General features: G+C 41.8%; 1 protein-coding gene across 2 annotated transcripts in view; it reads right to left on the reverse strand.

Annotated features, from left to right (window-relative positions):
* The window catches only part of ZCCHC2 (zinc finger CCHC-type containing 2), a 59217-nt gene that overhangs the window by 21771 nt on the left and 22702 nt on the right, over positions 1–14744 (reverse strand). Inside the window, exons 4-6 of one of the 2 annotated variants that reach the window (XM_073006250.1) lie at positions 14234–14305; positions 8942–9054; positions 957–1051 (exon numbers count right to left, since the gene is read on the reverse strand). In XM_073006250.1, coding sequence (XP_072862351.1) covers positions 957–1051; positions 8942–9054; positions 14234–14305 — 280 coding nt within the window. The remainder of the gene's footprint in view (positions 1–956; positions 1052–8941; positions 9055–14233; positions 14306–14744) is intronic. The other variant, XM_073006251.1, reaches the window with a different exon arrangement.

Consider the following 14744-nt stretch of genomic DNA (forward strand, 5'->3'; position numbering starts at 1 on the left):
CATGCCAATGTTACTGACAAAATATTTGTAAAAGGCAGGCTGAGGTAGATGTGTAGAAAATTAAACACAAGGCAGACAGTGGTGAAAGCTGAAACAAGAGGGCAAAACTCAAAATACGGAACATAAGAAAAACTAGCAAAGCTTCATGGAAGAGGTGATGTTTCAGCTGGGCCTTAAAACAGGTGTGATTTTAACAGACTATGACAAAAGGATGGATATTTAAGTAAAAGTACAAATGAGCAAAGACACAGGACAGGCAATGGCTGGGCGTGCTGGGAGACAGAGCACAGGGAGCAGAAGGAAGCTCCTGGAAGGTCACAGTGGGGCCTGAATTTCAGACCAACCAGGAATTTAACACATTTATCCTTGTGATAATCCAGGGATACATTAGAGTGGGAAACTAGAATCTGAGAAAAGAGTGAGGGTTTACCTTTAATAGTCCCTGCATGAAAGAAAGGCCTAACTGTAAACAAGGGGATGGTAAGGAAGGGACATAAAGGAAGACATCCTTTGTCTGGCACGGGTTGTCCTTTCCGTGATGAAAACAAAGAGGCAGAGTGAGAAGAACAGGGCTAATGTTTTCTGTCTGATCGGCTAGAAAGGTCAATTGGAAACAGGTGACAGGAGGAAGACAGACTGGATCACACACCAGCACGTGGCACTGTAAGGTCCCCAGCCGGTGACGGGACAGTTCCTGCCCAGGAAATGAAGGACTGGCCACACCCCAAAGTCTAGAGACTCAGACCTTACCTTGGAATCAGTCTGCTCTGTTATATTAGCTTTTATACATGACTTTCTTTAAAACTGCAGTGTAAAACTCATTAAAAATGACAAATAATTATATGTCACTATTCCTTAACTTTAACTAAAGTGACAAACCTACAAAAAATGACATGGTAAAGCAATAAAATCCAACAAAGAAAAAAGACTTCCACAGAGGGACAGAGGATGCTTACTGAGACTGTGTAGGGAGTCTGATGATATGGACTGAAAGAAGCTGTGTACTTTCTGACTCTGTAGAAAAGCTTGTGATGAACTTGAAAATAGCTGCCTGCATATAAAAAGAAAAGAGATTTGTTAATTTCAGGTAATGTTAATCCACAAGGAGCTCAGTTTCAATTATAAAGCAGACTTAAGTGGCAGTTTAATTCACGTATGGAAAAATATTTTTCCTGTAGAAAAGAGTATTATTTTCTAACGTATTTCCTATGGCAAGAAGTCAGTAACATTTAACAAAACTCATTTGCAAGAATTGACAAAATAGGTGCATTTATAATTTTGTATAATCTAATGGTAAGGTTTCAATTCTGGCCCAGAAATGTATTATTCCAGCCTTTACCCAAGTGGTCCAACAGCCACCCTTCTGTTCAGAAAAACAACTGCAATTTCTTTACTCTTCTTCACAGGTGTTCTTCTCCTCATTTGGCTGTACTGTTTTTTTTTTCTTTTTTTCTTTTTTGAGACTGAGTTTTGCTCTTTTTGCCCAGGATGGAGTGCAATGGCACGATCTCAGCTCACTGCCACCTCCGCCTCCCCGGGTTCAAGCGAGTCTCCTGTCTCAGCATCCTGAGTAGCTGGGATTACAGGTATGTGCCACCATGCCTGGCTAATTTTGTATTTTCAGTAGAGACGGGGTTTCACCATGTCTGTCAGGTTAGTCTCAAACTCCTGACTTCTGGTGATCTGCCCACCTCAGCCTCCCAAAGTGCTGGGGTTACAGGCATGAGCCACCGAGCCTGGCCTTTGGCTGCACTATTTTTTTTTTTTTTTTTTTTGAGACTGAGTCTCGGTCTGTCGCCCAGGCTGGAATGCAGTGGCCGGATCTCAGCTCACTGCAAGCTCCGCCTCCTGGGTTCACGCCATTCTCCTGCCTCAGCCTCCCGAGTAGCTGGGACTACAGACGCCCGCCACCTCGCCCGGCTAGTTTTTTTGTATTTTTTAGTAGAGACGGGGTTTCACTGTGTTAGCCAGGATGGTCTTGATCTCCTGACTTCGTGATCCACCCGTCTCGGCCTCCCAAAGTGCTGGGATTACAGGCTTGAGCCACCGCGCCCGGCCTTGGCTGCACTATTAAGGGACATTCCCACACTCTCAAAGTGGGAAGTTGGGAAGTTTGGGATGCTAAGAGTCCTGGAAAATATGGTACAGTCAATTACGTAGTTATCATATATTATACATACATTCTACAACCTAAGGCATGACTGACTGATGATTCATGTTGAATGTGTATCATGCCATGAGTCAAAGTTATCTTTGAAACCCAGCTTTCCTCATATTTTATTTATGTAATTAAAAGACTCCTGCTGGAGGTCTTTCTGACAGTGGTACCTGTAAAAGAGTTCTTGGACATACAATTAGAGCAGAATCTACTAGAAAGTTTACTTTGGATTTGAATACCAGTTCAATCACTTATAAGCTGAAGCACCCTAAACAGTTAGCCTTTCAACTTCCAATTTCTTATGGTTATGAGAATCAAATAGTACACACAGATAAACAGTCACCCTACCTACTACTTAGGTGCTTAACGTACAAATCCCATTCTATTAGTTTTGAACACTTTTAATGCTCATTTTAAATTTTAATTCTTAATTTATCCCCCAAGGTTTTTGACCTATTATTCAGATTAATTACAAAATCAGATACCAACAGATGACCTTTATGGGCCAAAGTTGCCTTGTATATCATGCAAGATTGCTTCTTCGTATTCTAATGTGAAAGTAAACATTCAATAGGAAGACATGGGTGAAATTAAGAGGTGAAAGAACTGAGATCTGAATTCAGGAGCAAATCTAGATTTCCAGGTCTGAACATATTACCTAAGGCTGACTTTAAAATCCAAAGGCAGTGGTGGAACCCACACCCAGTCATGCTAGAAACCAACCGTTCAAAAGCACAGGCACACCTTCAATTCAAGGCCTGAGTCCCAAGGAACAGCCCAGATATAACTCCAAATCCTATGTACACATCCACTACAGGAACACTGAGTATTACATTTAAACCACAAATGAGATAAAGGCAGGGGACTGAAATCAGCATACAAACCAAAGTCAAGGCTCATTAATGAATAACCACAAGACGGCAATTATACTGATATTAAAAAATCAAAGTGGCCATAAACTACTTGATAAATCAATAAGAAAAACAAGGTTACATTTTGACATGACAGAAATCATCCAACCCCAAATGCACATTTCAGGCCGTATTTTCATTTTCTAACCTATAACATATTTGAGACTAAATGCAGTGTGTCCTGTACCAACCAAGATCTTCATCACTTATAAACATTTCCTATTTCTCAGTTTCCTTTCTTCCCCCTCCTTTATAATTGCTACACTTCTGAGACACAAAGGATGACCTACTAATTTAAAACCCACAAACTGAGAAGGAAGTGTCCTGACATCCTATTAATGGTGTTGAGGCCACAGGCGAGCCATCTGGGAAAAGATACGAATCCCCACCATACTCCTTGCATCAAAAAAAATTACAAATGAATCCAAGATTTTTTTTTAAAAGGAAGTATCAGAAGAAAACATTTTAAAAATATTTTTTTGAAACATATTTCAGATATGTTTTCAAACATATCTTTGAAAAGGTCTTTCTAGGCATGACATAAAACACTGAAACCACAAGAGAAAAGATCAATAAATCTGACTACATAAAAATTTAAAACACCTGTATGGTCATGAAGTAATCGCAAGCAGGGCTCTTTCCTTTATCTAACAAGTAACTCTTCCAATCAGTGACACCAATAAAGCATGGAAAGGGCTGAAAAGGCCATTCACATGGAGGCGGCAAAGGCTACTCAAACACAAATTGAAATCAGACTGTCTTTCTGAGATGGGCGAAGAAGAGCAATTGAGAATGTTTTGAGCCTGCTCAGGTGGGAGATACAAGTATGAGGCCTCAGAGGATATAAAGTGCTGCTACCTTTTTAGAAATAGTTTGAAAATAGTACATGTTAAAAATACATGTCACTTTTGACCAATTAAAATATTTCTATAAATTGATCTTACAGATAAATGTATCCATATGTGTTAACAATATATACCTGGAGAGGACTGCTTGAGCCTAGGAGTTTGAGATAAGCCTGGGCAACAGAGCGAGGTCCTGTCTCAAAAAAAAAAAAATTAATAAAAATGAAAAGTAAAAAAATAATCATACACCTGTACACTGTAATAGTTTAAAAATATTTAGAAACAACTAAAATGGACGTAAAATATGCTGATTAATTACAGTTCAGCTAAAAAGGAATATTACGTAGCAAATAAAACAGCCATCTTTTTACATGTATTGATGTTACCATGTCCCAATATATTTAAAGAAAAAAGTGGCAGAAAAGTATTAATATGTATAAAATACTTCCGTTTGGATAGTAAACGAAATATATATATACACACACATAAATCTAAGGGCATTAATGTGCACAGAAAATTTTGGAAAAGTTAGACTTCTTTAGCTGTTAGAGTTGGAGAATGGGAAACCAGGAAATTTTCTCTGTACACACCTCTGCGTTCTTCAAAATTAGCTTTAATAACATCTTTACAGTAAAAATGCTTAAAACACACAGACACGCACAAGAGGCCAAGTATGATCAAAGCTGAGGAGAATCCTAAAAGCTTTAACAAGGAGTCACACACACACTTTTTTTTTTTTTTTTTTTTTTTTTTTTTTTTTTAAGAGACAGGGTCTCACTCTGTTGCGCAGGCTGGAATCCATTGGTGCAATCATAGCTCACTGCAGCCTCAAGCTCCTGGGCTCTGGTGATCATCCCACCTCCACCTCTGGAGTAGCTGGGACTATAGGTGTGCACCACCACACCCGGCTAAGTTTTACCTTTTTTTTTTTGTAGAGATGGGGTTTCACTATGTTGCCCAGGCTGTTGGCCTCAAACAATCCTCCTGTCTTGGCCTCCCAAAGGGCTGTGACTACAGGCATGAACCACTGTGCCCAGCCGCTTACTTTTTAATTGGGGTCCTAGCTGAGAGCCATTTTTTGAAAATGGCTCCTTCCAGAAATAGTTAATTTTTTCCTTCTGAAAATCCCAAACTTACAAACACAGTACAAAGGCTTTTTTCCTAAACCATAAATACCTGATATAATGGCTAACTCCTGGAAAGACATCAGTATTTCCTATATTCTCCTACAATCAAAATCAGGAAATTAACACTGACCAATTTTTACTTTCTATTTCTCAGCTCCCATTTAAGTTTTGCCAATTGACCCGTTTCATATCAAAGATCCAGTTCAGCATCTGGCACCACACTCAGCTGTCGCACCTAAGAGGACAGGCTAGGTATACTCTGGAATGCTGTCCGTGGTGGTTTGTCTGAGGCTTCCCAGCAATTAGATTCCTGGCAAGAACAGAGCAGTGGGGCTGTGTGCTTCTGCTGCAGCCTGTCTCATGGAGGAGATGCTGACTGCCCACCACTGATAAGTTCATTTCAGCTGATTACAATGGTGCATGACAAGGCTTCTCCACTCTCAAGTTACTCCTTCTCCCTTTATGATTAAGAAGCATTATTCTGTGAAAAAAATTCTGGGAAAGGACTTCGATACTGTAAATATCCTATTCCTCAAACACTCAACCTATTCACTTATTATTTATTTCAACATGGACTCACGGTTTCCTATTTTATGCAATGTACTATTATTATTTGTCCTGATGTTCTATTTACCCTAGATGTGACACTAGAAGCCCCGTCAAGCTGGCTCTGTCTTTTTGACAAAACTGGATCATTCTTTGAGTACACCCGTGTTTTCTGGCACCACAGGCTCATCTTGTACTTTTCCTGCCCCAGCCCTGAAATCAGCTTTTCAAAACTTCAAGGAAATCTAGTTCCTTTTAGAGGAGCTCTAGTTCCTTTTAATGGAGAATCACATAGAGAAGTCAAGGTCTGGGCACAGGTATGCCCACTGTTACTGGGATGTTGCTACTTTCAGACCCTTTCAATGAATCACACATATGCACCCATTTCTATTTCTGTATCTGCATATACTAGATACCATGAGTTCACACCAATGACTTCAATTCCAATCAGACACTCTAGGGATCAGGGTTCAACCTGGTTTTGTTGTTTTTCATAGGATAACGCCCTTTTCCAAAAGAAAGAAACCTGGTTCTCACTGTCCTGAATATATTTACACAGTTGCTCCAATCCCCTACAGCAGGCTCTCTCCTCTGTCGCTGCTGCTCCCTTCCAACCCCTGGACGGGTGCCCTCCTGGCCCTGCCTAGGCTTCAATGGCCTGCTAGGCCATCGCTCCACGCATCTGCCCTCCTCACTCTCTTTGAGCTCTGTGACATGGGCCAGGCCTCCCACCACCATCGCCCATGACAGAATGGCTTCCTCACCCCACACAGGTCCCCTTCTCCAGTCCATCAGGGCACATCCTCCTATCCTGATGCTGCTGTCTACCTTGCTCTGCCCCACTGAGTGGTTTTAGGACTTAACTGGTCAGAAGGGACAGGAAAAAGAGAACGGGAGCCAGCAATGACTTTTGAAACATGATAGTCGTACAAAGAATGCAGTCAATGGTATTGAACCACATAGTTCAGCATATCTCCTAGAACACACAGGCATCAAGGGTTTTTCCGAGACAGGCTCTGGCTCTGTCATCCAGTATGGAGTGCAGTGGCACTAACAGTTCACTGCAGCCTCAAACTCGTGGGCTCAAGTGATCCTCCCATCTCAGTCTCCTGAGTAGTTGGACCTACACATGCCACTACACCTGGCTAATTTGTAAAATTTTTTGTAGAAACGGAGTCTCATTATGATGCCCAGGCTGGTCTCAAACTCCTGGCCTCAAATGATCCTCCTGCCTCAGCCTCCCAAAGTGCTGGGATTACAGGTGTGAGCTACTGTACCTGGCCCTCTCCCTCTCTTTCTCTCAATCTTTCCCCTGTGCCCTTTGAGATTCCCCAAATATGCAGATTCTGTGCAGGCAGCCTGTATCTCCTTATTTCTGATACAATCTGCCCAGCCCCTGGGCTCCAACTGTGCTCACTGCCACTCACGTGGAAGCTGATCCTTTCCCCACAACCTCCTGGCATGCATGCGCCTGCACTCCCTTGACTCAACCTGCCACTCAGCCGCTCTGCATCAACTGGACCTAGTCTATGTCACGCACCAACCTTTAGGTCACTCTTCCATGCTTATATTCAATTTTGGCCCTGGCCTGTCTCCTCCATTCCAAATCTTCTGTCATGCTGGGAGCCTACACGACCACATGGGTGTCTGCATGGGTGACCCACCTGACACAAGGCTCTTTGGCCGCCTTTTCCCCAGTAATTTCCTCACATTCCTATCTTCTTCTAGTATCTTACTTCCACTGTCACACCCCAGATCTTGCCATACAATGAAAATACTCTCCCACTCCCAGATTTCTGCTTGTCTCCACTGGGGAGCAAACATCCCCTTCTTTTCAGCCTCGCACATCCTGAGAATACTCACTGGTCCCAATTCCCTGCTCAGGAGGGGGCCGCAACAGTCAATGACACACACCTCTGCTCTCCCTTGGGAAGTCGGCTTCCCAAACTGGACCACCTCAAGTTTAGAAGGCAGATGATAGGCTGTCTTACTTACGCCCTGAACCTAAGCCATATAGGTTCCAGCACTGGTTTTTATGTAATGTATTTATTAATAACTGCAAGTTTCCAGTAAAACAGCATGTTTCCTTGGCCATTATTCCTGAATTTATGTCCCTCCTACAGGGAAGCCCTCAGAGAGGTGAGCGCCACGACTGCCAAAACCATCCGCTGACCTGCACCATCACCTCTAGATCCACTCACCCAGCTGCCTCGCTCTCATCCCAATGAGACCCTCACTGCTTAATTACCCGATTACTCCCATGGCACCTGTTTTCCAAGCACAGTTCATTCCACTCTAGCAGACTCACCTATTTTCACTTCCCAGTCCAGATTAGATCTTGTAACTGTCCATCATTTGTTAAAAACTGAACATAAATTTCCTTGCCTCATTGTCTTGCTGTCACATCCAAGAAAGCCCCATCCAGGACTCATACAACCACTTTCCTGACACTTGGACCTGAGCTGCCCGGAAACATTTAAAAAACAGCTCACACAACAGGACAGACCAATACCACGATAACGTATTGATCTTCAATCTCAAATGGACTCCACACCTTGCCCAGCTGACTTGACTTCCTTCAGCAGGTTGTCCTCCAGATCTCCACACAATGATTTACATCCCCTCTACTCTCAAGCATGTGATCCCTACCCATTCTTAAGCAAACCTCTTACTTTAGAGAAGTCATTAATTGGGCAAAAGATCCCTCAACTTCCCATCATGAAACAAGTACATTTCCCTACATCCACACTCATCCCGCCTCCACAGGGCCCCCGTGCCGCCAACGACACGCCTCGCCTGTGTCTTCAATTTCTTCCTTTGTGAGCACATGGGAGGCTCCCGGAATTAATCCAAGATCATCTCATCTAAGCGGGTCTTTCCCAACAAGCCCAACAACCTCATGTGGGCAAAACCTTGACCTCTGGCAGCACCAAGGCTCCAACAGAGCAACGGCCAGGAAGAGCAGGTGCTGGAAAGCAGGGCTGCCTTTCAGTCTCCCACCCACCAGCCCACGCACTTGACAACTTAAATAAAACATCTCTTCAAAGTGGAGCTCCTGGACAAAGGCCTCTTTCAATAAGTATTTTATAAAGAATATAAGAGGCTTTATTCAATATCTGCATATTTCAGAAGCAACTAACTTTTATGATATGAGAGAACTAAAGAGTACAATGATAAAACTAGTTTGGTATCTTTTACTATGAGCCTAGACCTATATAGCACAAGGATAACATGTCCATTTTAAGAAGTACGCCAGAGAAAGATCTCTATGATTCCCCCACCTGAAGACCCCATTTGGAGTGGCGCTTTGTCCTGTCTGCATGCTGCTGAAATAGGCGTTAGGTAAATCATTACCTTAGGATGGGCTCTAGGTCAGGATGTCGCCGTTCTTCCCTTTTCAAGGAACCCTGATTCAGGGCTCTTAAGATGGTCTTGTCAAAAGTCTCTGAAGACAGTTCCTTTGGAAGCTAGAAAAGAAAAACCACAATATCCAATGTTAAGTTTCTCACTTACTAGTAAATATGTTACAAGTCAGATGCATAAAATGAAGACTAATACCTCCTGCTCATTATTTTCCCAAAAGCAGTTTGTTTCCCAAATCTTCATAACACCTGACCCCATAATGAAGCAGCACAGACCTTTCCTACTGGGAAATGCACCATCTTCTCATCGTACCTCAGGGCTCCCCCAAGTGCAGGGCAACCCACAGCATTCAACATGTTCCTGGGACAGGAGGACGCCTGCATGGACCTCACACTCTGGCTCCACATGCCACACTGAAATGACACCCATGCTAAGGTTCTCGAGTTAAGGTGAAGATTCTTCTGTTCAGCATAGCTAGTACTATTTTTACCCTGGAATAGTATCCTAAGGAGTGTTATCTGCGCCTTTGCCCTTAGCACTTTTGTGCCTCCTGTTTCATGTTTTACTCTCAGGCAATGTCAGATCACCAGTGCTATGCAGCAAGTAAAGAAATGAATATGAGAGACAGGTGAGAAACCCTCAATATTACTTATTTATATAAAAACCACGCACTGGAGGTGCCTCACATGATTGAGGCAATCAGATCAATATGCTAGAAACCACAAAAAAATCAACACTTGGCCAAAAAAAATTTTAGATTTTAAACAAAATGTCATCAGTTTACTTTTTAAAAATCCTAGTAAATTGATTATTCATAAGCCAACTTCTCAAGTCTTTGAAAAATTCAAAGTTTTAAATCTGACTTTTCATAACTAATCTGTGCTATTACTGGCATTTTCACTAAAATACAGAGAAGAACCAATAACAGTATCTGAGAAGCCACAGGAATACAAAAATATATACTGATTGTTGATTTACATATTGAGCTCTGAGAAGTCCAAAGCAAATTTTCTTATGAAAAGTAAATACTTTTAGTCAATTCAGAAATGAGAAATTTAGCAAAGGTAGCATAAAGCACCCCGCACTGTGGCACAGGAGACTGCAAGATCAAGATGCTCTGTCAGAATGAAGTCCCTTCTGGTCAGATGGAAGGCTCTGTCGGCATTCCACACACCCACTGTGGAAATCATGCCCTCTGACCACCAACAGGAGAAACAAGGTCTGAATCTATCCATCTTTTTTTTTTTTTGTGAGATAAGAGTTTTGCTCTGTCACCAAGACTGCAGTGTAGTGGCATGATCTCAGCTCACTGTAACCTCCGCCTTCTGGGTTCAAGTGATTCTCCTGCCTCAGCCTCCTGAGTACCTGGGATTACAGAGGTGCACCACCACGCCTGGCTAATTTTTTTTTGTATTTTTAGTAGAGAATGGGGTTTCCGTATTGGTTAGGCTGGTCTCGAACTGCTGACCTCAGATGATCCACCAGCTGTGGCCTCCCAAAGTGCTGGGATTACAGGCGTGACCCGCCACACCCGGCCTCCATTTTCCAAACAAAGAAATCACTCATTTCAATATTTATATTTTGATATTAGCATTTTAATACAGACTTAATAGCACCAAGCATATATCCTACTACCCATTTTAAACACAATTTATACTGAATATCTGTACACGGCCAAAGAAAACCAGTGTCAGTGAAAAGTCTATTTCAACCACCAAATCACTGATGGTTGTACTGAACACTGAAGGCAACAGCGTATAAATATTCACAGTTCAGTGACACTGTTCACGTTGCTGGGCAGACTGCAGGTATGCAGTCATCAGCATGTGCAAACTGATTTATTTTCAAGTGATTTTTATGTTCAACTTCCAGGGTCTTAAAGAAATGCTCATTTGCTTAAAAAAAAAATATATATATATACACACACACACACACAGTTTAAAATCATGTCTTTTATATTCTAGTCACGTGTTTTGAATTTTCTCACCGTTCAATCCTAGTTCTAGCAAACCCAGCCTCCCACCTCCAGAGCTCCAGCTCAGCCTCAGAACAAGTTCAGAGGAATGAAAGGTTTTTGCACTGAGCTATTACAAATGTTGCTCTCTAAATATGCTGAGACCAATGGATAATCTAATGTTTGTAGTAGTCCTTGTTCATTCAATCATTCAGCAAATTTTCAAACTCTCACTGTGCCCCAGGCACTGTTTTAGGAACCCTGATACTGCAGTGAAGGAACAAAAACCCTGGCTGCGTAAGAGTAGACATTCTTTCTGATCATGAGAAACGACAGCTTAACTGCTAAGAAGAAAAACAAAACGGGACTAGACATGGTAGCTCACGCCTGTAATCCCAGCACATTTGGCCAAGGTGGGTGGACTGCTTGAGCTCAGGAGCTCAAGATCAGCCTGGGCAACATGGCAAAACTCAATCTCTACTAAAAATACAAAAATTATCCGGGTGTGGTGGTGCATGCCTGCAATCCCAGCTAACTGGAAGGCTGAGGCACAAGAACAGCTTGAACTGGGGAAGCAGAGGTTGTAGTGAGCCTCTCGAGATGGTGTCACTACACTTACACCCCAGCCTGGGTGATGGAGCAAGACTCTGTCTCAAAAGAAAAGAAATAAAAAAAAAAACAAAACCCACAAAAACAGGTGAAGGGGGCCAGGATGCAAAGGACAGAGGCTGCTATTTGTATGGGAAAAAAAGACTTGAAATATTGACCTCCAAATCACATTTCCACACTACGGCAAGCTAGAAGTACAGGTCAATAGGGTCTACAGAATAAAAAGGGTATTCATTTGCACATGTCAAAAGGACGGATTTTGCTCCTGAACTTTTTTTTTTTTATTTTTTTTTTTTAAAGACTGAGTTTTGCTCTTGTCGCTCAGGCTGGAGTGCAATGGCACAATCTCAGCTCACTGCAACCTCCACCTTCTGGGTTCAAGTGATTCTCCTGCCTCAGCCTCCAGAGTAGCTGGGATTACAGGTGCCCACCACCACACCTGGCTAATTTTTTGTATTTTTAGTAGAGATGGGGTTTCATCATGTTGGTCAGGCTGGTCTTGAACTGCTGACCTCAGATGATCCACCTGCCTCAGCCTCCCAAAGCACTGGGATTACAGGCAAGAGCCACTGAACCTGGCCGCTCCTGAACTTGTGCAGATGATGTTAAATGGAAGGTAAAAGAGAAAAAAGGATAAGGTAAACTTGGAAAAGTATCATACAATAGGCAGTGTGTTTACAGAAGTATACAATGTCGCAGATTATTTCATGTAATTGAGAGGCACTTATACTATTTGAGAAAAACATTATATTCAAATACTGGCTAAGCAGGGTGTTCATTAATTGCTGTGATTCTGAAGAGTGAATTACTTATTTGGAGTTGTATTTGTTTTAAAGCACCTAAGCTTTTAGAAAAAATGGGCGACTGAAGCAATGAAATCTGTCAAAGCACAAACAGCTGAAGCTTCCAGAGGGAAAGCCAGTAGAAGGCAGACTCCATGTGCTAAGCCCCAGCTGGCGGTCAGCTGCATGCTCTCTCAGCATGAGGGACAGGGAAGCAGGACCTCACACACACACTGGCACCAAGTCACTCGGTCTGGACCCCCCCTTTTCAGGGCTCTTCAGCCTCAGCTCTGTACTCCTGCCACCCGCCCACAATTCTGTTGTGGGAAGGACAGAAGAAGGGAAATGAAAACAGGCTGCTCCTTAACCCACCTGATAAATTTCTTCTGTTCAGAGGAAAGTCAGAAATAACTAGAAGAGATTGTAAAAGTATGTGGAGGTGGGGTGAGGCAGCCCTGCTTAGCTGCCTTTGTAATTAGAACCTCATCCAGGCACTCATTTTCTCCAGCGGGGTCCACTGCCTGGCAGATGGAGCCTGCCCCGGCCCGAGCAACTCTTCCCTGGCATCCTCACGACTGTTACCATGACTGAGCACAGCAGCCAGAAGCTCATAGACCCATGCCGTCTCCCTCGCCAAGGTGTCCAGAGCTGACATGTCACAGGCAGTGGCCTCTGGCATCTGGAAATGAGTAACACTTATCCCCCAACCTTACCCAAGGCAGGTCACTAATGAGTGGGAGAAGGAGTCCTCAACCCTTAACTGACAGAGCCGAGTTTATAATAAACCAGAGGAAAATGGAACTATTTAAGTCATCCCTGGGTACTACTTCATTCACAGGGACTAATAAGAAATTCAGCAGAATTCACACTTCGACAGTCTTCCTCAAGGAACCAGCATCTAATGTGCTATTCAAAGCTCTACAAGTTGATGAATAAAATGGTCTCTCATAGATTTAAGAATGATCTGAAAAGAATATACTTACGGTGACAGACAACCTAAAACTAGCACTAGCCTCAAAATATCATATATGTTTAATAACTACACTTGTACCCAAAACTTAGTAACTGAGTTGGGAATGTTTCTGGACTTTCTGCTTTATCTCTCTACTAACAATAAATTTTAAAATATTTGCTTACTGAAAAAGAATATTTATCAACCATTTATACCTATTCTCTCTTTTTGATATTTATTTCTATCCACTTTTCAATCAAATCATATTAGTATAAAAGAAACAGGTGATGGTTTGAACAAAATGATCTAAGATACCTTTCACCTCTGAAAAGTCTGTAATAAAATGTTTCTATTATCTTCTTATTCCCAGTAGTTTGGAGATTCTATCATATGCGGGGTGAGGTGGGGAGGAGCTGGAACTCAAAGAAGGAAGAAATGGAGACATATTTCAGGGAAGTGCATAGCTGAATAGTCGTGAAATCTGAGAACTCCCACCAAGCGGAAGCAAGCCTCATCTGGTTCTGCAAACACATTCTCTACTAAGAAGTCCCTTTGCAAGCAGCCACCAATGATGCACATCTCTGCAGGAAACTAGGAACAGGGCTCCATTTTTTTTTTTTTTTTTTTCAAGTAGAGGCAGGGTCTCACTAAGTTGCCCAGTCTGGTCTTGGAACTCCTGGCCTCAAACGATCCTCCAGCTTCAGCCTCCCAAAGTGCTGGGATCACAGGTGCATGCCATTATACCCGGCCTCCATTTTTTTTTTTTAAATGTAGAAATCCCTTCATCATTTCCTTATGTTGGTAATGTCAGGTAAGAAAACATGTTTAGAATAAGATGACGTTTTCCACAGCTAATGTTCATTTAGAGTTCTGAGCCAACCTTTATTTATATGTTTTAATTTTCCTGTTTTTTTTTTTGACGTTGAGGTTTCTGGATTCTGTATATTATATAAAAATCATTTTAACAACAAAATCTATACTTTTACCTTCAGTAGAAATTCCTGTAGTTCTTGGTGGGTTTTTGTTACTGTTGTGACTGAAAGATCAGACCAATTTACCTGATTTAAAAAAAACACACATATTATATGGTTATTCCTTAGGCAGGAACTGGCTAGAAAAAAGCCATGTGCAAAAACAAAGGGCCTTACTTAAATTTTACTAAGATTAACAATTAGAAATATAAAGTTAATCTGGCATTGTCATAATTTCAAAATTAGTAAAATTAACTGCACGTTGACATATGCTACTCAAAAACGTTCTAATAACTCTTTTCAAAATGACACTTTTTAAAACCTATCTGAAAATATGATGTTTAGGAATTTTTCAGAAAGGGATATGTTTATTTTCTATGAACTTACAGAACTCTAAAATGACACTTTCAACAGTACAAATCTTTGCCACTCAAAAGGTAAAAATTCTATCTCCTGAAACTTATTATGTATACATCCTTATTAAGTATATACCCTAGAGTTTACTGCCCTCTTTGGTAGTACCATT

This window comes from Chlorocebus sabaeus, chromosome 18 (assembly GCF_047675955.1).
Source record: "Chlorocebus sabaeus isolate Y175 chromosome 18, mChlSab1.0.hap1, whole genome shotgun sequence".
NCBI lineage: Eukaryota > Metazoa > Chordata > Mammalia > Primates > Cercopithecidae > Chlorocebus > Chlorocebus sabaeus.